We start from the raw sequence: 27,719 nt of genomic DNA on the forward strand, positions 1-27,719 counted from the left end.
TCACACCAGGTACATTACTTTTAGCAACAGCTTTCATTAACGGATAATTTAAATTAATGCAAAATGTGGTAAAAAAAAATAAAAAAACCTGTTTGCCACTGTGAAATAAAATGTTTTAATACTAATCCTGAGTGGAAATTGTTTATTGATTGATTCATCTTGTTTATTTTAAGCAAAGATTTGTGCACAATGCAGGACAAGACTCCCTGATTTTTCAAACTCATTACAAACATAACAAAATATACTTATTATAAAAGACACTCTTGTGCCACATTTGGTCAAAGGTCACCTGTCAAGATGAGTTTGATGGAAAGTATATCCCTTATCTCTCTGACATGAAATGTGAACAAGTTTTAAAACTAATATTGATAATAACATATGATATTGTTTTTTTCTATAAGAACCAGGAATAATTTTGTGTTAAAAATGTGTTTTTTAATGCTCAGGTGGAGAATTAACATCTGTCCACAAATCAAGTGCAAGAAATAAACATAAATCCTAAAAAAAATGCAATTTAAAATAAAACCTGCTCATCACATTTAAGAACAGCCTGATCAATAAGTTTTTGCTGTATTTTGGTATTTTTCTGTAAATTTGGTTCCAGTTGGCATGAAAAATAAAATACACGATCGAGATTATATTACATAATCTGGGATCACAAAAGGGAGGCGTGTTCAGATGACAGAATTCAGAGAAATGTCGCTTTATGACTCCTTCTAGGAAAGCTGGATTTCCGTTGTGATCCTGAACGCACCTGTAGCCACGCCCACATCAGTGAGAGCTCTAGAGGTGCGCAGGTTAGAAGGAGCGGCTTTGTCCCAGATCCGTGATGGCTCCTCTGCTCTGGTTCCTCTGGTTCACAGGTAAGCGAGTCAGATAGGAACCGTAGATCCAGGTGTTCACCTGTTGACAGGTGAGCGGAGTGCCCGGATGTGAGGGTTCGCTTTGGTTAGGATCTGACCTGATCGACCCGGTCAGGTTGATGTTTGATGGGTTCGGAACGGGAACAGGTGCGGCTCTCCGTGTCACCCGGAGACCTTCACCTGGTTTGTAGTCCCGAAGGGAGTTTCCCGCCCTTCGGTCCACTGACGTGATGGTTTAATTCACCGTTGCCATGGCTACCAGAGCCGGGCTGGACTGGACCTCCGGACTCTGGAGTGTCTGGCGCGCGCGCATTGTGCTCGTGCCCTCGCGCATTGATGGTGGACCTGGGGTGGTCCCGGGGGGCTTGGGGTGGTCTCGGGGGGCCCTGGCTCTCACGGGGGGTTCATACTCTATGCTCAGATGTGTGTGTATCTGCACAGGTTTGTGTAGATATCTTAGTGTGTAGTTTCTCTGCACAAAAATGCTGATTTGATCAGATATTTATGAGATTATTGTTGATGTTTACATGTGTTTGTTTATCTGAACTTCTAACCTGCTTCAGTCTTTCTTTGTCTGGTCCTAAAATGGAAACAAAACCAACTGAATGACTGAGTGAAACCTTTTAGTTTCAAACATAATCAGGAGTTTGTTCAGATGGACTCCTGATGGGTCCACATTTGGACTGAAGCAGTCTGGACGGGTTCTACAGGAAAGAAGTGAAGCTGCATGTTCATCCACATGTCCTACTTCACCCATGACAAGTTATGCTAAAATAATGTGCTGAGCTCATAAACTGGTTCTTTTATCCCCAAAACTGCACAAGATACGCACGAGTTATAAAGAAATGGTTTGGAAAAAAACATTTATTAATGTATTTTTATGTTTTTTAAAGCTATTGTTTTATAAAGTTTACACATTTTAGATCCGTTTGGGTTCTAAAAATGTCAATGTTTGAACATTTGCAAAGGAAGTCTTTGCTCTGTCCAAAATTCCTCAATGTAAGTTGACTTCCTGTTTATTATCATGTCAATAAACAGATTAGAAGATGTTTATTTCGGCTCTGGTAGAATTAGTCTTGGTAAGTTTTCCTAAAATAAGTTGTGATTTTTTATCCTCTAAAGACAAAATTCAGTCTTGATTTGCTATAAACACTCACATTTAGGTATATTGTTCTGGTAATTGGGAACATTATCTCCTAAAATAAGCTTAAATACCTCAAAACAAGTTTTACATCTTCAAAGAAGTTTTATTTATACACTTTTTCCTACAAATATATCCAGTTTTAAGTACTACAACAGTCCAACTGTCCTGATTTCTAGATCATCTCAAAGTAAGATCTGAGAAACACATTTTAGGATACAAATAAATCGTATGTTTTAAAATATAAGCCAAAATCCCAAAGACCAGTACCTGGTCGTGGACCAGAGCGGTATCAGGAAAAACAAAAACTGCTGCATGGGGGCCCAAACTATACATCCATGTATGAAGAGTTGGATGTTAGAATGTGTAGAAAAAAACAGCTTTTATTCAGTCATTAAATGGTCAAAACAACCATTCTTGATCAGATATCTTTTATTTTTAACATCTTCTTGATAGTCCTAATGTTTTTATATTTTTTCTGTAGTAAAAGTTTAGTAAAAGTTGGCCTTCCAACGAGCTCATTCCTGATTGGTAAGAATATCTGCCATAGAGAGGTTGACTTAATATCCAGCTCCAATATGAGGGCGTCCCTAAAAATGGCAAATTAATTGACATTTTTTTGGTTGGAGGCAGAAATAAACCGTTTTCTTTGGGTGATGTCACACTCACTAACTCCAGTTCTATGATACAGTCAATAGTTTCACAGATTCTTCTAAATACTCCAAGACTTTTTCAATGGAATCCAAAGGATATACAAATATACAATACTGGCCGTCATGGTGCCATGGTCATTCTAATACAGGGATAGGTTAATCCAGGCCTGCATGTTTTCCAACATCTCCTGCTCCGGCATGTTCTAATTGGCTGAACACACCTGAACCAGGTAATCAGTCATGAGTAGGGCAGATACTGCGGCCCTCGAGGCCTGGAGTTGCCTATCCCTGATCTAGTAGTTGTGGAATTCTGGTTGACCAAGTGATAATCGGCTCTTAATGCCATAACAATAGCAAATTATGTCGATAAAAAGTACAAGTTGTTATTTTCTTATTACTGAAAACCATCTTTTAGGTTTGTGAATTGGACTGTGGCTGTAACGGCATGCACAGTTAGCTTGATATTTCAGACAAATTGTGCAACACATTTACCATGGATTCCCTCTTTCAGAAAAGCACGTTAGCCACGAGAAAAATCCAAAATTGCAGCCAGACACTCAGCGGTTACAAAACTATTCAATGTCTCTTTATATAATATTGTATAAATTATTATTATTATTATTTTGTGGCTAATGTGGTTCTCCAAAAGAGGAGATCCTAAGGAACATCTATGCTAAATTTGGCATTTGTACCACGAATGCACGATTATTTTAATAACCGGCTCCACTAAAAGCCTTTAAGGAAGAGCTAGATCAGTATACACCATGTCTTGACTTAGATGTTTTGATGAAGCTAAACTGTTCCTGTCTGATCTCCAGCTGGCTCTGCTGCTCAAACACCACTTCAGGTGTTTGCAGTCGCTGGTGAAGCCGTCGTTCTGCCGTGCAGTTTATGGAACAGAGCCCTCTTTGATGACAGTCCAACGGTGGAGTGGACGCGGGCCGACCTGAAACCCAAGGCTGCTTTGGTGTACCGGGACAACAGCGAGGTCTTTGAGATGAAACACCAGCACTTTGAGTTCCGGACCAGCCTGTTCCACAGTGAGGTCAAAGACGGGAACGTGTCTCTGAGGATCTCCGACGTCCAGCTGTCTGACGCCGGGATGTTCCACTGTTTGAAGATCCCAATGGAAGACGCCAGAGACCGGATAGAGAACTCCACGGTGGAGCTGGTCGTTGGTGAGAACACTGTGGTTGACTTCTTTTCTTTAGGTCCTTTGTGGTTGCCAAGCAAAAATCCAGAATTGATCAATGAGTTGCATATGAAAGACTCCATGATGGTTCATACATTTGACCTTGTTTGAGTCTCCTTTGCCCAAACACAGAGTAAAGACACATCCTTTTAATAAACATCTTAGTCAGTTGATGAGTCCCATCGGTTAGTTTGAACTCTGTCCGATTTGGTTAGTGTTATCCTGCAAAAACGGGAGGGTTTGACCAGCGTGACCACATCATGGTTTGGTGAAATCTGTCTAAATAACTGGAGATTATTGAACTCCCTTTTGTGGTCCATTAGCATCCGTCCGTCCGTCCATTAATGCCTTCCTGGGGTTTGACTTGTTGGTCTTGGCAAGAAAACCCAGACTGCCCTCCTCACGGCCATCTCTTCCAGGAACACGGTGAAAAATTCCTTGGCCAGGCGTAAGACAAACTCTCTTCAGCAGGTTCTGGATCCTCTTTTGGTCCTCTTTGTGGTTGATCTCATGCCGTAGCATCTTTTCAGGCAAGTATCCAGGTGCCATTGATGCCTGATGACCAACCAGCATTTCGACTTTAAGTTTCTCCCAAATGGCTCAACGAAACTGTGAACATTAAGTTCTAGATTCCAAAAACCTCTCTTGAGCCTCTTGGGATCATCTACCCCCCAAAGAATTGGAGTCCAAATGTAAACATGAACTTTTGCCATTTGCAGTCCAAGTCCAGACACACATCTACTTCTAGGTTTTGTATTTTAAACATCAGTTGAGGACTATGCCGTTGTAGGTTCTTCAGAAAAATGCTCCAAGAACATGTTGAAAAGACCACAAACACATTTTTTCAACATTAAATAGCGAGTGACTTCTTTGCTCTTATTCTGTATTTTTGAGTTTATTTCTCTAAATATAAATCAAACTTTGGGTTCCAGTTGTTTTTTTTAAGTGTTGTCTTTGAAAACTGGGACTGTGTTGATGACTTGAGTCCTCGTCCATCAGATGTTAGACGAGCTTCTCATTCTCTGGTTTCTGCCGTTGCAGCGTTGAACCCGAACATCGCCGTGATCTCGTTTGGCGATGAAAAGATGGTTGTGGAGTGCGAGGCAAGATGCTGGCAGACAAAGCCACAGATGAAGATCCTGGACGACCAGGGGAGAACCTTGATTGGTGAAGAGATGCAGACAGAAGATCCGGGAGGATGTTCCACCATAAAGCAGAGAGTCACTCTCCAATGTTCAGCTCAAAGGTGGGATCTGTTTGATCGGATGTTTTGATTGGTTTAATATGGGAGTGTAACATTGTTTGGTGAAACCCTGATGGGGGTCACCAAGTCTTGACCTTAGGAACAGATGTCCATTCCTGACTCTCATAGGCTGAAGAAACAGTCATAACACCATCAGCAGTACTGGTAGAAATGATAGAAAGACAGAAATGATATTATTTCATCATGATTCGATAAACTAAGACGACTGATGGTTGTGTTGTTTCAGTCGCAGGATCTTCTGCAGAGTGGAGTTCCCACAATTCAACCAAAGCAGGGCCACACAGATCCTCATTCCAGGTAAAGTCTTCAGGCTGAGCCCGAATAAAAAAAAACTTTTAACCTTTTAATACTGAACTACCATAACTCATCAACCGTTAATGGAATTAACGTTATTCCAACTGATCCTGAAGCGGCTTTTCTCTGCAACAGAATCAGCTGGTTTATGTTAATGAACACTTCATAGCGAAAGTGTTGCTCTTCAGTACAAAGCTGCTTTTCTACACCTTTGAATTCATTGGAATCGTGTTAATTGTGGTAAAAGTTGAAGAGTTACAATAGTTCAAAGAATGTCAATACTGGAGCTAAATTTAAGTACCAATAAAGTTTATCTTTTCCAAAACAACTAACCAGAAGTGGAAGTTGACCCGAATCGCTTGAAAATAACATTATTTTAACTGGCGACTCACAAGATATGGTTTTCCTCTTTTAGACTTTGATAAACGTGTTTCTGGACAAATCCCAACACTTTAGGGTTAGGGTAAGCCGTTTAGTGTCCACTTTTGATGATGTCAGCGCCATCTTGTCTCCACCCAAGTCCCTCTTTAAAAAATCCCTCATATAGTGGACTATAGTGAGTAGTGATGGAATTTGGACAAAGCTTAAAAAAGCTGCAGTCACACCGCAGTCACACCGAATATTTTTTTGTGCATCAGAGGCGTCCAGTTTAAATGTTAAGTCAAGTACGGACGTCATCAGAGGTCACTTTGGACAGTAGCTCCTCCCACACGCGTCTGGAAAGTCGTCAAACAGTAAATTTGACAGACGGTGACGGAAAAAGTCAGACATGAATTTGGTTTCAACGCATGATTTGAGGTTTTTTTTCTCCATTAAAGAACTTGTGGACTTTTAGCTGACTATTATTGTTAATCCAACACATTCTCATCTTTGCCACATGTTGACGTTTGGTTGAGGAACCTTTTGAAGGAACCCTCCCTTTTTTGACGTTTTGGGTGTCTTCTAGTCGATTAATCGACGACTAGTCGACTATTAAAGTAGTCAAGGACTAACTAAATAGTCGATTAGTCGTTACTTTATATTATATGGAGTCAGAGTGTAGTAAAGTTGAACATTCTAATGTCATTCTGCTAGCTTTATGGACTATTTTGGCATTTATTAATGTTTTTTGGCTAATTTAGGATTTTCTCTGTTTTTTAGGCTAATTTGGAGTTTAGCTAATATTTCAGCTACATGCTAACTATTTTAGCTAATTTAGGATTTTTTTTAGGCTTTTTTGGAGTTTAGCTAATATTTCAGCTGTATGTTAGCTGTTTTGGTTAATTCAGTTAAGTTTTTTAGGCTAATTTGGAGTTTAGCTAACATTTCATCTGTAATCTAGCTATTTTAGCCGATTTAGGATTTTTTTCAAGCTAGCTGTTTTGGCTAACACAGGCTTTTTTCATTTTTTAGGCTAATTTGGCATTTAACAAATATTTTAGGGGGCTATCAGCTACAGGATTTTCAGCTATCAGCTTCAGCGATTTTAGCCATCAACTTCAGTGTTTTTAGCTATAAATTTCAGCATCTTCAGCTATCAGCACTAGCATCTTCAAAATTCAAAATCCCCAAATTCATCTTACAGCATTCACTCTAGCATCATCACAGGTAATACTATATATTTGGTTTGTAGTCAGTTTAAAGCTAATGATTGTTAAGATGTGTTTTTTACATCCAGTTGATGACCCGATTATTCGACTTATCGTAAAAAATAATCAGTGATTGGCCGACTATTAAAATAATTGTTTGTGGCAGCACTACTCATTTTTTGAGGTGCTGTCTGTTTGTAAAATTGAGCGTACGCAACCCTCGGTACCAGATGTTTGGGTACCGGTGCACCACGAGCAGCGGTACTGGATCGGTTTTGGTTCACGGCCTGGAGGCTGAGGACCTGGGAATTAATGCGGACACCCAAAAAGTCCTTTACCAAACGTCAATATGTGACAAGTTGGGAGTGAGAATGTGTTGGTTCATCACACAGAACCAAATACTCTACAACCCTTGACCTTTGAAATGTTACTTTATCTTGTTTTCTAAACCACTTTTGAATTTCCCTGAATGTGAAGTATGCTAAAAAACGTCTCTGCTTTTTCACTTAAATGCTGTCAAAACTTATGATAAACTTTATTTTTTTTATTTTGATTCGTTTTTCATTTTTTTTCACTTCCACACATCAATAAAATCAAAAGGTGTTGCAGAAGTTCCAGTGTAGGAGGAATTAAAGAGAAAAGAAATAGAAAACTTGAATATCTGCCCAGTTTGCATTTTTTTACATATAAATATTAAACAGTTAAATGTACAAAATTGTTTTAAAGGTACTTGAACTAAACATATTTATATACATTTTTGCAACATAGCATAATATATTTGTTGTTTACATGCAGGTATTTTGGTAAGAAGAACCCACAATATGCAAGAAACTAACAATTTTAGTCTGATTTTTCGAAGTCTTACCTGGAATCTTATTTACTGTGTTTTTGAAGCAGTTCTTTTTTTACACGTTTTTTGAAGGTGATTTGGAATTTTGATTGTTCTTTAATTGTTTCTTTATTGTAGAACACACCAAGTTAGATCGGCGCGTCCAGTTGTTTAAAGGTAAAACCAACATCCGCAAGTAGTTTATAGTATCTAACTGGTTTTCTGGTTAATCTTGGTATGCTCCTCACTGTGTCTCAATTTTTTTCTAACCTTTAACAATAATTCTTAACCATCTATTTGCACATGAGGAATCGTGTCGAAGAGTTTATTTTGTAAATACTAACATTAACGCGGCTTGTCAAGAAGTGTATTTTAGTGATATCTCCCAAAAATCTTAACAGGATTAATCTTAGAAAAGTAATGACTAATAATCATGTAATTTGATACAGAACTTTGTTTTTTTCAGCCGACTGCCTGGCGTCTTACGGCACCATCGCCTGCATCTCTTCTGTGATTTTAATTAGTTTCTGTGGATTGTTTCTGTTGAGGAAGAAGCTGCGACGCTGCGGTAAGATAACATGAAGCAGGCTTCTAAACAGTGACATGTAAATGTAAAGACGCTTAATGGTGGAAGAGTGCATTATATTAGAGTGGCCCTCCCAAATTAAACTCTAATTTTTAAGTCAATATTGAAATTCTAACAGCTCATTATAACAGAAAAGCCTTAATTTGAAGGGATTGTATGGGGTTAGATTACTGTCAAAATGGAACATATGCTCATAGAGTTGTGCACACAACAATATGAACATTTAGTTTTAATGTTCTTCTGAAATGTGTGTTTTGAATACGACTTTTCTCTGACTTGAATACAGAATTTACGGTTAGATTATTGTCCAAAGTATGTCACGAGTTTACAGGCATGTTTATGAAGCCACAAAGGTTTGTACTGAATACCACTAGAGATGACATCATGTAAAGACGCCTCTGCAATAGATAACAATCAGACACTGATAATCACTTCATATGATTTATAAACCACTTTAGTCTATATAAATAAACTTTATTTATAGAGCACCTACATTATGCATACAAATCCAAAGTGACATAAAAAGTCGGATAGAATAGATTAAAAGTGTACAAAGAAATGCTTACCAGGATACATTGTTAAAACAAAACAATCTAAACTTTTCTTAAACATTTCATAGAAGAAAATAAATTTAAAGCATATTTTTTTGGCATTATTTTACAATATTTTGTTCATGTACAATAAATTCATGTCTTTATAAACAAGATGAATAGTTTAATAAAATAAGTAATACAATGAAACCACATTTAGGACCCAATGTTTACCAAACCTGCCATATTTCTCGGAAATTGTGGTTGGTGATTTTACAAAGGAGCTGTGGATCCAACAATTCCACATTTCACGCTCAACTTTTGATGACGCTGTTGAACCTCTTGTGGCGTCTATCTGGTTGTTGGTCACATGACACTTAATTAAAAAATCGTTTTTCATTGCAGTTTTGTGAAACATGTCAATTTTGATGAGCCTCAAAACTACCTCCTCCAATGGGATTTTTTTCTGAATTTTTGTTTCCATTAGTCAAACTTATTACTGCAAATCCAATTTGCACAATTTCATAGTCAATGGAAACACAGCTGTTGAAGCTCCTTTTTGGCTAAACACCCCAGATCCCGATAAACAGATGAGACAGGATTTCTGGAAAATGCTGGAGCCTGGAGTTTGACACCCTGCCATAGGTATTTGGGAAAAACATGGGCAACCATTAAGAGAGTCGAGGGTTGTAGGGGTGTTCATTGAAAACCCCCCCAGAGATCCCCCAGACAGCCATTATATAGAGATTAACACATGATCTGTCTTTTTCTAAACCTTCTGTAAAATCGCGGCTAACAGTACGGCTTTTTGTTCTCACAGCTGGGTCCTGTTTGCCGCATACAATTACGGAAACCTACACAAACAGTTCATCATTTCAGCAGCTCAGAACTGATTCCATTGAGAACATGGAAAACTGCTTACTTGAGCAGCAGGAAAGAGAGCTGAACGACCTCAAATCAGAGCTTCAAAAGAAAGACGTACTCATCACAAACCTAAGACGGCAACTCTACGCAAGTCAGCATTCTCGAGAGGTTTTCCACCGTAGCAAGCCCACACTAAGCCAGGAAGCTCCAATAGAGGCTCTTGGACTCTTGGACAGCTTTGAGAACAGCGCCTCATCCAGTGAGAACGATCAAGACCTGTTGAAGGACCACAAACCTTTGAAACCCTCTAGCTTTACCCAAAAGAAACAGCCACGGGCTGAGATCTCCGTACTGAGGAAGGAGTCGGTTCTAAGTAGCAAAAACCGAAAGAAAAAGTCAGTAGTTCGCTTGAGCTCTTACCCCGGTGAAAACGTCAACAGTACGCAGTCAAGTTTGCTTACCAGTTACCAGAACAATAACTCCAGAGAACGAAGGGTTTCTTTAGATCCAGGAAATAATGTCAGAAAACCTTTTGACAAGTCTGACTAACCAGTAAAAACTATTACCATCACCTGGGGCTGGTGGTTACCAATCTGGACACACTGGATTTAATTGGGTTAAAAACTTATTATAAACTTATTCTGCAATTACAAACAAAGAACTATGGGAATGCAAAGAAATGCCCCCTTAAAAATGTTAGGTGTGCTTTTGTAAACATCCTAACCTTTAAGGAAACATTTGGCTAAAATAGAAAAGTCCTTGGAGCGGCAGGGTGTGGGGAGTCAGTGTCCTGCAGTGCTTCTGCTACAGTTGTCTGGCTGAGAACCCGGGTGCTTGTCCACTTGGACAGCCTTGGAAGTTCCTTAAACTGGGAATGGTCTTGGAGATGCCCTCCATATGCATTCCCTTCCTGTTTGACATTCTTTCCACATGTGGGGCAAGGGTTCTGGCCCAGGCCACAATCGGCTACATAGCGCCTTCTGCCAGTGTGGTTGCACAGATCTGCCACCCCACAACAATTGGGAAACACTAAAGTGTCCATGCAAGTCGTTCCTCACCAAACTTTACTCCGGTTCTTTCACACAACAATCTCACACACTACGAATGGAGGACGGTCCCCAGCATTCCCCAGTTCCCTGCTGCATCCCTTGTAAAAGGCAACCTGATACTGGTGTGGTGGTTTTGTTCTCGGTGCTCATCTACGCTGTATCTGCCCTCTTTCTAGTCCCTATCTTCAAGTGCCAGGTCTATCAGTACTACTTCACGCTCACCATTTCTTTCACCTGTCTAGGGTCTCTGCCTCCTACCTGTGCCCTTCTCGTGGAGGTGGAGGAGTTGTTCCTGTCTTTGAACTTTAGGAGCTTTCATCTGGGATATGTTGTTCTTTGAACTGGGGCAAGGGCATCAGGGGATCTGGGCCTTACCCTTATGCTACATTCACACTGCCCTCAGCCATGTCTGTTCAAGTGACAACTTCCAACAAAAACTTGTATGTGCACATTTTGGGCTTCCATGCTCAGAACTCTAACATTCATGTGTTGCTACGCAAGTTTTTAAGTCTTGTTTCGGCCTCCACATACAAAATGTGCAAATTAAAACTTTAATCAACTTTGACTCCGATTCGGTAGCGATGTGGGGGGTTCCCCTTCATTTAGAGAATTACCAATTGTTCCAAAAACCGATAATGAAGGAGAAATGAATCATTTGGGTTTGTGTCAGGATGGATTTCTATGACACCAAATCTTTTGTATATTGAAATAGAGATGTGAAAGAAGAAGCCTGGATCGAAATCCGCCAGATTTGCACACCGCCATTTTGCACCAACCGTAGGCGGTGGACATGCTCCGTTAAACAGTATTGCATGTCTGGTGTGAACTCCATAACCTAAATGTTCAAAAATGTCCTGAAAGTGGTATCTTGAGCACGCGTCACAGGCCCAGTGTGAGCGTAGCATTATGTTTGTGTCTTCGGTGCTCTGTTTCTCTCTGGGTCTCTGACGGTGGGTTTTTCAGTCCCTGATGGATGAAGACTATGTATTTGTATATATATGTGTGTGTAGACAAAAAATGTGTGTGGTTATCTAAATGTAAAGTTGTGCACAAAAATCCAGCCCATCTGCATGATAACATCTTGACAGAACAGTGGCAGGGATAGGCTCCAGCAATCAAGCAATTCTGAAATTCATCAGGATGTGATGATGGATGTAGAAAGATTGACATTAGTATACATTTGTTGTCTGATGCTAAAATTATAAATTAATAACATTTATGGAATCTTTCTGTAGAGAGAATTTATAAGTCGTTCTCACATTCAGTTTTTTTAAATTGAATGTATTTAACAGGTGTTTCAGATTCATGTAGAATTCTTACATAAAACGTGCACCTTAATTTCATCATAAAGTATTTTTTTGTTTCTTTCAATAATGCATGTTATTTTGTTGATGGATCATCTTGCAATTGTTATTATTTTGTAAATATTTCTGTTTGTTCTTATTTTTAACAAGCTATTTGTAGTTTATTTTTTAAATACATTTTAAAGTGTCTTTTTATATTTTTGTTTATGTTAATTTTGTGTTTTAGTATAAAAAGACTCCTACAGTCAGTCTGTTGATGTTTAGTGATATTTATTTGTTTTGTTTTTACAAGATGCTGCTGTGTAAATAAATTCTGCACTTTATTTTATAAACTTCCTGTTTATAGGGGTGGGATTATATAAGTTCGCTTCTTCCCACTCCTTTTCAAGCAATCAATCAAACTCTACTGACTTTAGTTAATTATCTTCTAATCAATGCATTTAATTGTTTCTGTAATGAGTTTGAAATAATTGTGTTCTGTTCTGTATTTTTTTTTTCAATCTATGCTTGAAATAAACCAATCAATCAATCAATCAATCAATTCTTACTGCAGTTGGTGTTGTCTTCCTGTAGGTGGTGCTGCAGCTCCAGTTTATTTAATTAAGTCTGTTTATTAATCAGTCTGTTCCTGAGTAAATGGGTTCCGAATGAGCAGTTAGACTAGTTTGAATGAGTTTTGCACAATCTCGTAATCTAATAAGTGTCACAGGAAGCATCCGTTCAAAATGTTCTGGTGTGTAACCAGAATGGAGACCAGGTTGTGAATAACACCACAGAAAACACAGAATCCAGTTTTTGCTCCACAAGGATTATTTTTTCCTTTTCTATTTTCATTGATTTATTGATCCCAAATCAGCTTTTTAGACTCACAGAGTTTTGCATTGAAAAGGTTTTTCTGTTGCCCATCTAGGTGACATCTTCTATAGATCTTAGATGTGCTTCTGAACCGCTTTAAATCTGGCTCATCACCCTGAACCTGTCTGCCAAGGGAGACCCCACCAGGGGCAGAAGCCCCAGACAGCATAGCTCCTGGGATCACTTGAGCTCTCAAGCCCCTTCACCATGTTAAGGTGGCGATTCACGGAGGGGGTGGCTGGCCACTTCCTTTAGAAATAGGGGAGAAGCTTGGTCACCTGGAGAGCGTTCATAGTAGAACCGCTTCTCCTCCATACCGAGCGGAGCCAGTTGAGGTTCTCAGGCATCTGGTCCAGATGTCTCCTGGACGCCTCCCTGGGGAGGTGTTCCAGGCACTGGGTGGAGGCCCTCTGGAAGAAACATCTTGGGCGCCCCCTAGAGGAGCTGGAGGAAGTGGCCTGGGACAAGGACATCAGGACATCTTTGCTTAGACTGCTGCCCCCACGAGCCGGTACCAGACGAGTGGAAGGAGATGGATGGATATTTTGATTTTATCTCCAATAAGTAAGACACACTGTACACAGTGAGACCATTAAGGGAAAAACACTGAATGAAATGTGGATCACCACAATACCATCGCCTCCATGTCCTGAATATCCTGTGAAGTAAAGCTAACACTTTGTTCATATTCCTAACTAATTCTGAGTAGTGTGTATCCGTCTGCATACCACTTGGCCTTCAGCTCTATTCTTTCTGGAGTGAGTTTGACTTCTATTGACTGTTCTTGAAAACACTTATAATCTAAATTCAAACACTGCTGTAAGTCAACAAACACTGAAATACTGCTACCTCGTTGTGGTCTCCTGTGTGATTTCTGTTCTATTTGATATTATGGACATGGAGTTTTGTGTTGTGCAACCATTTTTTTCCTCTGAGGACTAAAAAGCGAACATTTAGCAACAACTTTTACACCTCTGAGCTTCCTCTGAACCACCTCCAGCCACACAGGAAGTGCAGAGATCTATTCTGCTGTCACTTTGTACGTGGACAGGATGTTGACTACTTCACTCTGCCTAATGATGGGTATGATGGTTTATTTACTAGCCCTTCTTTACTCTTTAGTTATTCACTTGATTTATATTTGTAATGCTAAAAATACTTCCCATTCTCTGAAATGTGTAGTTAATGGGATTCCTTTGCTTTTTTCTGTCATAGTTGTCGGCCTAAATGACAATTATTACCTTTTCATGTTGTTTCTTTCTTAAAAATATATATATTTTTTGTTTTTATTATTTTTTTTTATCTACTCTATTTCTCAATTTTCCTCCAAAAGAGAGTCCTCAGACTGTTCAAATCTTTCTTAATCCCTTTCCCTTAAATCCAGTTAGGTTTGTTGTTTTCCTTCTTTTTTTGTTAGTTTATCCTTTCTTTAGTCCTGTTTTCTTCTCCCCGTTCCCTCCGACAGTCTGCCTGAGGATCAGCCCCGACCGGTCTCAGTTCTTCCAGTACCAGTCTTTCACTCTGAGGTGTGAGGATCCGTTAAACTCCACCGATTGGACGGTGAAGAGGCGAACGTTGGACGGCGGCGTCAGGCCCTGTTCATCATCGGGGTCCCCCTGTGTCATCAGGAACGCCTTCCCCACAGACTCAGGGGTCTACTGGTGTGAATCCGATGACGGGGAACGGAGCAACCAGATCAATGTCACCGTCACCGGTAATACACAAAACAAGGAAAACATTTCAGGTTAAATCTTAATTAATAGAACACACAAAAAAGGAATGGCTTTTTCTTTTTTTTCTGAAGATCTCTCAGTTATCCTGGAAAGTCCAGCCCTCCCGGTGAGGGAAGGATCTGCCGTGGTTCTACACTGCAAAGCTGAGAATCACCCTTCCCACTACACCTATGATTTCTTCAAAGGCGACCACTTCATCAGGACCAACACTAATGGGGAGTTGATCATTGACGCTGCGTCCAAATATGACGAAGCATCTTATACATGTGGCATCTCAGGAGGAGTGAAGTCCAAGAGTAGCTGGCTGTCGGTATCAGGTGACCCAAACGCCTCACGGTTACACATCAGTGACTGCAAACACATACATGCCTTCATGCGGAAGCAGACGACATCGTAAGGTTGATGTATTCGCCACAAGAAGTTTTAAAGCTGAGTCATGGCATCTGGACGTAAAATTGTCTTCCCTGAAGCTTGTTGATGTCATTTGGATGAGTGAAAATGTGAAAGGACGGTGATTTTGAGTCTAAACTCCTGACTCAACTTTGAGACGTCCCCTGACTAAATGACAACCTTTGTCGAATCCACATCAAGTTAAACAAATTACTCCACGCACATAAAGCCTGAGTCACATCGACCCGTACATGTGGTTAACCTGTATAAGTCGAACGACTGCAGGTTTTTGAGTTTTCTGGGTCAGGCGAGTAAAGAGGAGCAGCTGCTTTTATAAGGGGAAGTGCAAGAGTATCCTGCAGTTTACTTAACATTTTGTGTTGTATAACTGTTCAGTAAAGTTCTGACAAAGCAGATTTAATGTAAATAATCTTTATAATTCTCTCTTTACAGCCACAGTTTCCCCATCATCCTCAGCTCCACCTGCAGACTCAGAATCCATCTCTGTCTTCAGACTCGTGGTTCACCTGGTGGTGGGAATGCCTTACCTGCTGTCCACCGTCCTACTGGGACTTATATGCAGAGACCGGAAGAAAGGTGATCTCCCCCAACTCGGCTTCTTTAACTTTAACCAGTCGAACTGTTTCATCTGTAATTGTTTGGTGATTAACTGTGATTCAAAAATCACTTTCAAAATATCGTCAAATGTTTTGACTTTTTCCTATACTTGAATTGAAAATATGCTCAAAAATAGCATTTTTCTTATAGTAATCAGTCAGTACGTGTGTCTCAAACTGTTTTTTTTTTTTCTGTGTGAGACATAATGTTAGGAAACATGAGGGAATGGTTTGCCAACATAAAAACATGTTTCTATGTGGGTGAAAGTTGTGTGGTTTGCTAGTTACCACTCAATATAGCTATAAGTGATTCACAGTGAAACTCAGTTTTCTCTGCTGCTTTCACACAAATAACAGTTTTTTACTGATTCAATTTGATCAAATCTTTTAAAGAAATATTTCCTTTTGAAAACAACAAAGTGTCATCAGCGTATCTGATCATTTGACCAACATATTCTCATCCCCAAGTCGTCGCATATTGACGTTTGGTTAAGGATTCTCCGCTTCACTTTTTGACGTTTTGGGTGTCCCCAACTCGTGGTTTTTGACAAGCCAGCTGTTTGTAAAGTCAAGGGTCCACTACCCTTGAGACGTGGTATTGGACGCAGTACCAGACGTGGACTGTTCGTCGGGACAACAATTTGGGGACACCCAAAACGCCAAAAAGTGACGACTCGGGGATGAGAATGGGTTGTTTTGACCTGCTAAATTGACAATTTTGTGTTCTCAATCTCAATTATCTATGTTGTCACAAATGGCTATAAATCCAAATGTATATAAATTTGAATTTGATGAGAGATCAAACATGAAAAAATGTCTAGAAAAACACGGAAATAGGAAATTATTTAGCAAAAATCAAATATTTAATGTACATATTTTCTGACTTTAAATATAAACAGATATGACCAAAGTGAGTCTAAATGCTTCTTTAATAGATACGGTGTACGATTGACATTTATCCTCGTTTGAATTTGCAGCAGAAATCAAACCACCAACCCTACTTTCATGTTTCTCCTCACAGAGGCTGAGATGGTTGCAGACCAAGACCAGAGGAATCATGTCGTCATGGAGATAGATGTATAGCCACAGCTCAAACGGATGAAACAGAATAGACCACAGAAGGTCTATTTATTTCTCTGTATTTCAAGAGTCCTCCTGAAAGCTGACCTTCCTGAAAGACCGCATGAGTCATTTATAAATCGATCGTTCTTTTCTAGAAACTCTGTTGACTTTGATGAGACATTAACTTCTGCCAGGATAATGAAGCTCTGTGTTTAAAGGAAGTGGGCGAATCACGCAAGCCTGTTCGGAATTTTTTATTTTTTTAACCTTCTGTCGATGTTAGTTCAAGCCATTTTTGTGTTTTCATATAACAGAAAATCCAAAGGAATGGGAGCTACGCCTCACTTTTAGACTTAAAAGAACCAAACTTGACATTATTACACTCTAACATAAAGATTTCTAACAAAATGTGTGTGTGTTTTTTTTCTATTGTCATTTATTTGCTGATTCGGTGTCTTGGTGCTAAACGTGGGCAGATCGTCAGAAACAACAGAAGGGATTTTTCTCAGAGCGCAGGTCATTGCTCCACTTTCAAACCAACATCTAGGTCGACGTGTGGCTTGAAGATGAGCTGACCCCACATTAATATGAGCAGATATCTTTCAGAACGAACACAGAAACAGTTCAAAGACAAATAAATATGTGTACTAAACAACTTTGTTAAATGTTCCCAGCAGTTTACTGTAGAGGGATGAAAGGGCCTACGGTTCTGAGAGAATTTATAGTTCGAATACTTTGAAAGTTTGGATGAGCGGCTGACACTGTCACCATAAAGTCTCAGAAAAGCCTGTAGTCACACGATCTCATGATGTGAAGAATAAATGTCCAAACAACAAACGTTCTCCTCCCTGAAAAAACAGTGAGAATGCACTTTGAGGATCATTTATTAAACTAAAATAGAAATAAACTTTTTAGAGCATTATTGATCCCCATTCAGGGAAATGATCAGAGAAATTCAACTTGAGTTTTTAATGGAGTAAAAGAGAAGCTGAGAGCCGCTCAGATGTGAATCAGGAAACGGCTGATCCACGTGATTCAGGTTTAATCACTTTTTCTCAAAAACCAAGATAGCGAATAAGTGAATTAATAACTTAATGACTGTTGGTTTCTTCATAAAACTAGACTGATGTTCTTGTTTTCTATTTTTAATTCAGTGTCCTAAGTTTTCATTGTTTGTAGTTTCTGCGTTTCCATTGTTGTTTCTTCAGGCCAGCAGATGGCGGCAAAGATCTTCATTTTTTTACCAGATGGAGCCAAAGTCAAATGAAGTTCTGTCAAGTCTCTTTATGTCTGTTTATGTCTCTTCAGGTTCTGTGGCTTTTTATCTCTGTGTGTCTTTGCATCTTTTGCAGGTCTTTGTACATCTCTTCACATCTATTTATGTCTTTTTATGTCTCTTCAGCTTTCTTTATGTCTCCTTATATCTCCTTATATCTCTTTACATGTCCTTATGTCTATTTACATCTCTTTAGATCTCTTCATGTCTCTTCAGTTTTCTTTATGTCTCCTGCAACTCTTTATGTCTCTTTACATGTCCTTATGTCTATTTATGTCTCTATTTCTCTTTACTTGTCCTCAAGTCTACTTACGTCTCTTTACCTGCCCTTACATCTGTTTATGTCTCCTTTGGTCTTTTTTCTGTCTCTTTATGTCTCTTTATGTCCTTATGTCTCTTCTGGTCTCTTTAGGTTGTTTCACATATTCTTGCCTGTATTTACGTCTCTTCAGCTTTTCTATGTCTCCTTATATCTCTTTGCATCTCCCTATACCTCTTTAAATGCCCTTATGACTATTTATGTCTCTATTTCTCTTTACTTGTCCTCAAGTCTATTCATGTCTCTTCATGTATCTATTTGTCTTTTTAGATTTCTTAGCATCTCTTTATGTCTCCTTACATCTCATTATGTCTATGTACGTTTCTTTGTCTTTTTACACGTCCTTACTTCTATTTACATCTCTTTAGCTGTCTTTATGTCTCCTCAAACAAAATACTCAATTTAAGATTGCATTTCTTATCTTTTCAATATGGATTCTAACCCCAACTGGCCGCTGCATTTAAGACGACACTTAAAAAAAAAAAAAGAAAAAAAAAATGGACGTTAACTCAACTTCCAAATCTCTGTATCCTCACTGCAAAAAATTCAAACGACCAAAGTCACATGACTTATGGCTTTGTTTGTGGAGCTTTATTCTTTAGGATAAATACTGTTGTAGTATCAACAAACACAGAAGTGATCTCTACTCTTCAATTCATTTCAATTCGTTCGAGAGTTAAAATCACTTGAATAATAAAACCTAACCTAAAAGTCAGTTGAGGTAACTTTAGTTCAATGTAATAAAATAAAACATTTGTTTATTTGACTATGAACTTGGTCTTTTAAGTGGAAATAATCTGACATAATTTGCTAACTTTAACTCATTTCAAAGGTTACATTTCTATAAATTGAGTCAACGTGACATTTTTTACAGTGCAAAAGCTCACATGCCAAAACAATTCCATATAACATCATTTAAGAATAATCTCTTTTGTGCTTGTGTTCTGATAGCTTTGTTCACACCGGTGTCCTTGTGTGTTTTTAGCCTGGAGGATGTCATGGCGGCATACCTCCTGTAGGGGGAGCCGTGACTCTGAGCTAGAGCTGAATTGAGCTTTGGGGGCTGATTTGGTGCTTCAGAGTTTTAGCTGCTGATGTTCTGTCACAATAAAATGTTCTTGAAGCTTCAAAAACTTCACAGTTGGTGTAGATTTTCAGAATAAGATGCTCTTCTGAGGAAAAAATGAAGAGTTTCAATAAAAGTCAAACATGAGGAGAACGCTTTTCTTCTTGACGTTTTGCGTGACATTTGGTGCGCTGTGTGCACAGGTCACTTCAGGAAACAGCTCTTGGTCTTAAAGAGAAACAGGTTTGTGTGTTTGCTTACTTCCTCTGCTCACCTCAGAGGAAACTTTGGGGTTTGAGCTGAAAGAAGCCCCCTCCCCGGTGAGCGGAAGAGCTCCAGTCTCGATGGTTAGATTCTGAGACCTGTAGTCGTGCAGCTGGAGTCACTGAGATCTGTTTTCTGACCAGGTTCTGCAGGAAAATGTTCATATTCTGGGTTTGGGGGAAACGTGGAGCCTCCTAAAAACTGTGGAACAAACAGCTGATCAGGATGACGCTCGCTTCACTGTGCCTGTTTCTCTGTGAGTAAAGATTCTTTTATTAGTTTATGGAAGTCTTCATAGATCATCTTTTCTTCATAATTAGAGCTGTTTTTAGTTTATGGTCTTCAGGAGGTCATCGGGTCAGATTGAAATTTGGAGTCTCTTGCCCTTAATTTGTATTCATTCATCACCTTTACAACATAAATGTTGTCCATCGTTCAAGTTGTCAAACCATCCAGAAGCACCCCAGATGATACTTCATTTCTGAACCTTTTTGGATTCAACTCAGTGTACCATGCTTCTGGGCCCACACCTCAGGGCCGCTAGCCGGGTGGTATGTCCAGGAGCAGTCGTCCAGACTCGCTGTGATCGCTGTATCGCAGATAGTGAAGCAGATGTTCTTCAAATTCCTATTGCAGTTTAAATATATTGTATTTCTAAAACACCTTTCATGTTAAAAAACAGCTCAAGGTTCTGTACATAAAAACAAATTAAACTCTATTCCCCACACATACAATAAAATAATAAGATAAACCTCCCATTGTAATAAACACAGAAACAAAAAAATCAAATAGAAATAATTATGGAAAAAAGCTAAAGCGAGCAGAAGAGTACCCTGAAGCTCCACCTGTGATGTCCGTGCTGTGCAGGTGCTGACATAGATGGAGTGGTAACCCCCCCCCAACCACGGCTAAACTCAATCTGCTGCTTCTACCACACCGGATTTTACCATAAAGAACAACATCCAGCTCAAAACTAATCCTTGGAGTAACCACTAACGTCACGACATGACTTAGTGAGGGATAATGCCCAACGAAGTGTGCATTATCAGAAATCAACTGAATTAAAGCAGAAGCCTGAACCGTCTGATATAAAGACTGCCGACTAATGTTTAAAACCCATATTAAAAATTGAATAAATACATAAAATTAAAAAATGACAACTAAAATTAGAAAAAAGTATAAAAGCAAATAATAATAGAATTAAATAAATTAAGTTTAATTGTACTTCAAAGAAACAATTCCATACAAACCGAACTTTTCTATGACTGTCAGTAACTGGTAATAGAAAACACAAATGTAGGAGACCGGGTTTGGTGGCAGAAAATACAAACATTTAACAAATAACCTCAAACATGACAAAAACCCACAGAGAAGCAAAACAGTAACAGAGCAGATCAGATGACCTGAAAATGATAATCTGAAAACCAGACACTTCAATAGAGTGAGGTTGATGGACTAAATGAAGACAGCTGTGGATCATAAACATGAACGTAGTGAGACTGACGGAGAAAACAATAATAATTTTCAACCTTTACAAGACTTTTCTGATGAAAAGTCTTGTAAAGGTTGAAAATTATATATAGAAACCTATAGACACAGTTGTAATTCAATTATAAAAATATTTAAAAACTAAATTCATAAATAAATGCATAATTGCAAAAAATCTTAAAAATTGTGCATGTTTTTAACGATAAAGTGAGACTTTGTGGCTCTCGTTGGGTTCTAATCTGTAAAGAACTGGACTAAAAGGCTCTTTTAATGTTAAAGGTTGCAGACCCCTGCTAAAGACCACCAACAAGGGATCAAAAATGGTACGAATCGGTCCAGCTTGATGGGTCAGTTTTTCTAAGGGAAACAATCAAAGTACCATACTGGTCCAGTCTGGTCTCAGTGGAAACTAGGCATAGAAATTCAGTGTCGGAGTTGACCTGTGCAGGTGCATGTGACTAGTTCTGACCCCCTTTCTGGGACTGATAAAGGTTATTGAAATGTGTTGATGACACTTTTGTTCTCTGCAGCGTCTCTGACCGTCTCTCCTGAGCGCTCTCAGTTCCGCCGCTATGAAACCATCGTCCTGAGCTGTACGGCCAACTCCTCGGGCTGGACCGTGATGAGGAACACGTCTTATCACTTCAATCAGAAATGTCAGTTTGGTTGGGGAGTTCCCAAAGAGTCCTCCTGCAGGATCGACACCGCCTACCCATCAGACAGTGGGGCGTACTGGTGTGAAAACAACCACGGCGAGTGCAGCAACGTCGTCAACCTCACTGTCACCAGTAAGCCGTCTGTGTCAAATCGCCAAGAGCTGTAACTGTTGAGGTGGCTCATTATTGAAGTTTGTTTTTAGTTTCACCCGTGATCCTGGAGATTCCTCCTTATCCTGTGATGGAGGGAGATGACATCACTTTAAGCTGCTCCTACAAGGATGCAACCCAAGCAAGCTCCGACTTTCCTGCAAAGTTCTACATGAATGGGAAACTCATAAAATCGGAAAAAGCTGGAAAGATGAAAATCTCTAGAATTTCCAAGTCTGAACAAGGTTTCTACAAGTGTGAACACGCCTTTGAAGGAAAGTCACCAGAAAGCCAGCTGACTGTAAGAGGTAATCGGGGTAGACCACGTCTTGATAGTCCTTAAGATCCGTTGTTCTGGTCACCGTTGATCACCTAGATCAAGAGTTTGTCCTCTCTCGGTGGGTGGAGTGCTCCTGCCTCAGGTGGAGGAGTTTAAATATCATGGGGTCTTGCTCACGAGTGAGGGAAGATTGGAGCGAAGTCCACCATTTTGCGGTCGCTGTACCGGTCCGTCATGGTGAAGAGAGAGCTGAACCAGAAAGCAAAGCTCTCAATTTACCGGTCGATCTTCGTTCCAGTACTCAACTATGGTCATGAGCTCTGGGTCGTGGCCGAAAGAACGAGATCCCGACTACAAGTGGCTGAAATGAGTTTCCTCTGGAGGGCGGCTGGGCGCTCCCTTAGAGATAGGGTGAGAAGCTTTGTGACCCGGAGAGTGCTCGGAGTAGAGGAGCCAGTTAAGGTAATGCGGACATCTGATCCAGATACCTCCTGGACGCCTCCCTGGTGAAGTGTTCCGAGCATGTCCCACTGGGCGGAGGCCCCGGGGAAGACCCAGGACATGCTGAAGACACTATGTTTCTCGGCTGGCCTTTGGAACGCCTCAGGGTCCCCCCAGAAGAGCTGGAGGAAGTGACCGGGGAGAGGGAAGTCTGGGGGTCTTTGCTTAAACTGCTGCCCCCACTTCAATGTTTTGAAAAGGACATTATCCATAGGTCACTACCAAATCCAAGTCCCTGATTGGTCAACTTGGTCCACTTGTTTAACTTTTAAAATGCGCGTTTAGTTGGTGCACGTTTTTTTACTCAGAACCCAAAAATAGACTTCAAACTTGAGTAGCATGAGTGCATTCCTGCACATTTCCATAGAGTTTTCATTGGAAGTAGCAGCTTGAACATATATTACTGAGGCCGGTGTAAATGTAGCATCCTCAGCTCTCACAGGTTTCTCCAAACACATCCTTAACAAAGAGGAGTTCAGAAGAAAGAAGACTTTAAGATTTATAGACTTAAGTTAAAGGTACAGGTCCGCACTCAGGCGTGTGAACCAATCTCTTTATTCTGAGCGTCAAGTAGGGAGGCTCTGGGTCCCATTTTTAGACCCTCTTGACCATGGATTTGAACTCTCGACATTCCCGTCTATCACAAAGCCACTGAGTTCAGAAGGAAAGTGGAGTTTTAGGTGTAAACACTGTGATGTTTGATCTTTAAAATAAAAATGTAATTTTGTCTCTGCGTAAACTAAATTGTTACATTAGTTGTTTTTTTTTTCTCTTTGCATGCAAAGATCGCCAAACAAACATGGCCTCTACTCCTGGGTCTCCCTCTGCGTCTCCTCCTACATCTCCTCCTGGACTCTTGTCTCGGCCCAAGATGATATGTAGTGCTCTGCTCTTCATCTTCTACTGCATCCCATCCATCTGTTGTGTGTATAAATACCTGCAGTGGTCCAAAGGTAGGATCAACAAGACATTGGTTCCCCCTCAGAGAAATGTTGGATGAGTTTGATCTTTATATCTCAGGTGTGTTGAGCTAACACAATTCCAATGGATTGTGATGAAAACTAAAGCAGCTTTGCGTTATTGTTGATTGTTTGCAAAGATTGCATCATTGTATTCATAACAGGTTAACAATGCTGTGAACAAATAGATCGGAAACTCAGATTATCATAAACTGACCAATACACATTCTTTAGTCTGAGGTTAATAGACCTGTGGCAAGTCGAGTATCCAAGTCATGGTGACCAGTTCCAGTTGCCCCTAGCAACCAGCATCTATCGTGCCAATAGAAGTTGTTGTTTTGACACAGTTCAGAATAGACTTCACACCTTGATGATTAAAGTTCAGTCAGACCCTCTTTCTTCTGGGAAATGTTATTTGATGCATGTTGAGGTTTGTGGTTGGGCGCTGCGTCGGCGACGGCGGGCGCTCTGAGGGCTGCTGTGAAAGGAACTTCCTGTATGTTCGAATCAGAAACACAGCAACATGTTTGGACTGTTACTGCAGCGGCACGTTCGCACTGAAACGCCTTTGCAGTTATGAGAGGCTACGTGTGATCCTGTGATGTTGTGGTTTTACCAGATGAAATAAAACACCTCAAAGCTTTTTTTCATGGGAACAAAAAAAAGAATCAAAATGCTCCTTTGTATTCAACATATTCTCATCTCCAACTCGTCACATATTGACATTTGGCTAAAGACCGATAATGGACATATTGATGTTTTGGATATCTCCAACTTAATTTTTGTGCTGGCAGTTCCCGTTAGATCACGGGTCCTCAACCTCTGGGCCGCGAACCGGTCCCAGTTTTCGGGCCACTTGGTACCAGGTCACAAACAAGAAAAAAATGGGAGACCCTCGAGACCAGTCCAGTACTGGAACCTAGAACTTAACCCAATACCAGTACCCTAACCCGCTCTCCTGTACGAGACATGGACTGGTACAAGGTTAGAAGGAGGGCAGGATGACTCCATACAACAACCCCCCTCAGGAGCAGGTCTGCAGGCCTCCCCATCACAGGTAAGTCTATACATGGGGCTGCCAGATAGTCATGGAGGGTTATGTTCAGGACTTCAGACGGTATGATTCTGATTGGTGATAATTGGACAGAGGAAGAGGATGGTTAAATCATGGGTCCCCAACCTCTGGGCCGCGAACCACAACCACTACTTTAACTCGGTACTGGTTTGTGTCCGCCTGGTCCGGCTCCGGTACCGTATCCGTTACGCGTTAGGGTTAGGGTACAGGTACTGAGTTTGAGTACCATCCGGTACCGCGTCCCGAAGGTTGCAGACCCTGGATTTTACACACAGCCAGCACATCAAAAAACGATGAGTTGGGGACACCCAAAACTTCAACTTTTGATGTGGGTCCTTAAATGGTAACCAAACAGGAAGTTAGAGGCTGACTCCACCCACAGCTGAAATGTGTAAATCCAGTCTGGGGGGTGGGGCTTGGTAACAGGACTGTTATCATTACTGGAGCTGCATATCATGACGTGAAACTTACATGGTTTGACCGATCATAAAATTCAACTGTAATACATCGATTCAACCTGTAGGGGGCAGCAGCACACCGACGGATTTTGACTATATTTTCAAAGTTTATTTTGATTTGTCAAAATGTGTCAATGACCACCAGACAGCACTTTTAAAGCCTCATTTAAAGAGGTCAACAGCTAAAAAAAGTGTAGTCAGGGTTTTGTTACCCTTTAACCAAACGTCAATGTGTGACGAGTTGGGAGTGAAAATATGTTGGTGTATTTTAATTTGAAGGAAATCGTGATAAGAGAAAACTATTACTTTAAACCTAAAATACCAGAAGTGGGCGGAGCTTTTACAAAAAGTAGTCACTCTATATGGAGATAAAAAAAACACGTTTAATTTTGAAACTTTTTGTTCAAGTTTCCTCACTGGTGGATTTTCCTTCTTGCAGGCCGAGCTTTAGCCATAGAACACGGAAAGTTACGGGAAGTGGACCCAAAGGAGGCGAAGGTCTCCGTATACGATCGTCTTCCACCTCCTCGTCTTCCTCCTCCTCTTCCTCCTCGTCTTCATCGCTGTTGATCCAGCCACACAGATTCAGAGCTCAACTTCTGTTTGGAAAAAACCGGACGGATCTATTTTTGGGTTGTTTGACGGGTTTGTTTAAACTGATGATGAAAAAATCCAAACCTCGTACTCGTTTTGGAGAGAATTACCTGTTTCAAACTCAGGCTAAGGTTTGGATTTTCCTGCCAACATCTCAAACAAACTTTTTTTCTTTAAAAATTATTTATTTTCATGTTAAATCTCTTCCTGGCTTCTCCTTCCTCTACTGCTGAACTTTGACAGTCCTGGAGGATCAGCTGAACTCCTGAGACTTCAGCTCTCAGGTGACCGAGCCTCTTCTGCAGGACCTCCTACATGATGGCGTTTGGAGGAACTAGTTGTAGATCCACAGTTTCTCTTCTTCAAATCTTCCTTTCAATTTCACTCATTTACTGTTTCTCTTCCTCTTCTTGTTGGAGCCAAACGTTTTCGTTGTCTACCCCTGTGTCTCTATAAAGCAGTTCTGTCTAAATCCAGTCCTTGAGGATCCGTGTCCTACAGGTTTCCTGCCAGTGAATCTCCTTATTGGCCAAACACACCTGATCCAGGTAATCAGCATCAGATAAGGCAGGATTTCTGGAAAACCAACAGGAGGTCAGCCCTCACCCCTGCTATAAAGGTTCTGGTGGATTTGGTCTCTGAATTTGAACCAGAACGTGTATCCTTCATGCCTGGACAGTACTTTTCTGGTTGGATATACCGGTGATCCATGGGGCAAGTGGAGGCTGGTCTGTCTGTCCATGATGGGGTCCAGATGTGGAAGATGTGTACCTGTACTCACATTTCCTGCTATGGGGATTTCATGCTGGAGACAATACCTGGAAACCGCGTATTAAAGCTGTCTGCCCTTTGTGTTTAATAAAAGCTCAGAAATGCCTCCATCTGCTGAGAAAATTAGGATTTTTTATTAGTATCTATGGTGCAAATCTTGCCGCTAAAACTAAATCTTTAGACAGTAAGAAGACATTTTGTTTTTAAATAAAATTGTTTCACTTACTGTCTTGCAAGAAAAGGTCTATAATCTTAGTTTACGAAAATGTGTCTTAGTTATAGTATTTTTTCTCTTGAAACAAGAATTCTCAGTAAGACAATTTTTTGCCCAATTGGTAGATTTATTTTTGCTTATTTAAAGAACCTTTTTCTAAATTTTAAAATGTTCTGACTTGGCATGGCAGCAACATTTTAGAGATTTTAGAATTGATGAACCCACCAAGTTCCTCCTTAAAAACCATCGTTAACATGAAAATCACAAAATCTGTCATTTTAAACTGTTGAAGAACTGAATCGTCTTTCTTTAGGAACACGACAGCTTCTTCTTTTGGTGCATTTATCTTTTTATTGAAGAAACTAATTCTTCTGACGTCCTTAAACAGAACAAAAGTCACACAGTGGGATTTTATTTGAAAGAGACAGGAAGGGCTGAGTCACTTCAAAAGTCTGCAGAAGTGATCCATTTTAGTCAATTATTGCTTTATTTTTGCGAAATAAAACTGAAAAATGCCATCAAAATGAATGTTTATCAACATAAATGAAACAGACGTCTGGTTTCTTCTCCGTCCTCTCACGTCTCCACTGTACAACGACGTCTTCTCCATCTTTCCGCATCTTTCTGAGCTGCAGGAGAAGACCAGAGTCACATTAGGAATCACAGAATGACCCAGTGACCATGGGACCCTGAAACGCACTGAGAGTTCAGACCTCTGCTCTGTGTGCTCAGCAGGGGGCGCCAGAGTTCAGCAAATGTCTTCCTTCAATTTAAAAAAAAATAACTGAACAAAAATTCACAGAAATTAAAGGTTTGATTAAAAAATGATGGAAAATGAAGTTTGTTCGGATTGA

At 40.1% G+C, this 27,719-nt stretch overlaps 3 protein-coding genes across 6 annotated transcripts; all 3 read left to right on the forward strand.

The window, feature by feature from the left end:
• Positions 1–637: 637 nt before the first annotated feature.
• On the forward strand, positions 638–12,460 carry LOC112156488 (selection and upkeep of intraepithelial T-cells protein 1). Of its 2 annotated transcripts, XM_024288795.2 has the most exons (7): positions 640–863; positions 3,476–3,835; positions 4,891–5,095; positions 5,340–5,410; positions 7,943–7,981; positions 8,271–8,372; positions 9,741–12,460. In XM_024288795.2, exons 1-7 carry the CDS (start codon positions 830–832, stop codon positions 10,331–10,333), a joined length of 1,404 nt encoding a protein of 467 aa, XP_024144563.1. In that variant the 5' UTR covers positions 640–829; the 3' UTR covers positions 10,334–12,460. The 2 variants fall into 2 exon arrangements, with proteins under 2 accessions (XP_024144564.1, XP_024144563.1); XM_024288796.2 differs by lacking the exon at positions 7,943–7,981 and having other exon boundaries at positions 638–863.
• A 112-nt stretch (positions 12,461–12,572) lies between these two features.
• On the forward strand, positions 12,573–17,203 carry LOC118600070 (low affinity immunoglobulin gamma Fc region receptor II-b-like). Of its 3 annotated transcripts, none has more exons than XM_036216754.1 (4): positions 12,578–14,075; positions 14,458–14,706; positions 14,797–15,042; positions 15,569–15,900. In XM_036216754.1, the coding sequence occupies exons 1-4, from the start codon at positions 14,045–14,047 to the stop codon at positions 15,844–15,846; spliced, it is 804 nt and encodes a 267-aa protein (XP_036072647.1). In that variant the 5' UTR covers positions 12,578–14,044; the 3' UTR covers positions 15,847–15,900. The 3 variants fall into 3 exon arrangements, with proteins under 3 accessions (XP_036072645.1, XP_036072647.1, XP_036072646.1); XM_036216753.1 differs by adding an exon at positions 16,754–17,203 and having other exon boundaries at positions 12,594–14,706; positions 15,569–15,712; XM_036216752.1 differs by having other exon boundaries at positions 12,573–14,706.
• Positions 17,204–19,044: 1,841 nt separating this feature from the next.
• LOC112156363 (Fc receptor-like A) lies at positions 19,045–26,716 on the forward strand. Its single transcript, XM_024288616.2, has 5 exons — positions 19,045–19,975; positions 21,738–21,995; positions 22,067–22,321; positions 23,580–23,747; positions 25,726–26,716. The coding sequence occupies exons 1-5, from the start codon at positions 19,945–19,947 to the stop codon at positions 25,854–25,856; spliced, it is 843 nt and encodes a 280-aa protein (XP_024144384.1). The 5' UTR covers positions 19,045–19,944; the 3' UTR covers positions 25,857–26,716.
• The last annotated feature ends 1,003 nt before the right edge of the window (positions 26,717–27,719 follow it).

This window comes from Oryzias melastigma, linkage group LG18 (assembly GCF_002922805.2).
Source record: "Oryzias melastigma strain HK-1 linkage group LG18, ASM292280v2, whole genome shotgun sequence".
NCBI lineage: Eukaryota > Metazoa > Chordata > Actinopteri > Beloniformes > Adrianichthyidae > Oryzias > Oryzias melastigma.

Excerpts from the sequence above, each read along its gene's own strand:
- LOC118600070 (XM_036216752.1), top strand. The coding sequence starts at position 14,220 with ATGACAATTATTACCTTTTCATGTTGTTTCTTTCTTAAAAATATATAT. Across the intron at positions 14,707-14,796 it reads GATCAATGTCACCGTCACCG|ATCTCTCAGTTATCCTGGAA; the intron begins GTAATACACAAA and ends TTTTTTCTGAAG. Across the intron at positions 15,043-15,568 it reads TAGCTGGCTGTCGGTATCAG|CCACAGTTTCCCCATCATCC; the intron begins GTGACCCAAACG and ends CTCTCTTTACAG.
- LOC112156488 (XM_024288795.2), top strand. The coding sequence starts at position 830 with ATGGCTCCTCTGCTCTGGTTCCTCTGGTTCACAG. Across the intron at positions 864-3,475 it reads CTGGTTCCTCTGGTTCACAG|CTGGCTCTGCTGCTCAAACA; the intron begins GTAAGCGAGTCA and ends TCTGATCTCCAG. Across the intron at positions 8,373-9,740 it reads GAAGAAGCTGCGACGCTGCG|CTGGGTCCTGTTTGCCGCAT; the intron begins GTAAGATAACAT and ends TTGTTCTCACAG.
- LOC112156363 (XM_024288616.2), top strand. The coding sequence starts at position 19,945 with ATGACGCTCGCTTCACTGTGCCTGTTTCTCT. Across the intron at positions 21,996-22,066 it reads CGTCAACCTCACTGTCACCA|TTTCACCCGTGATCCTGGAG; the intron begins GTAAGCCGTCTG and ends GTTTGTTTTTAG. Across the intron at positions 23,748-25,725 it reads ATACCTGCAGTGGTCCAAAG|GCCGAGCTTTAGCCATAGAA; the intron begins GTAGGATCAACA and ends TCCTTCTTGCAG.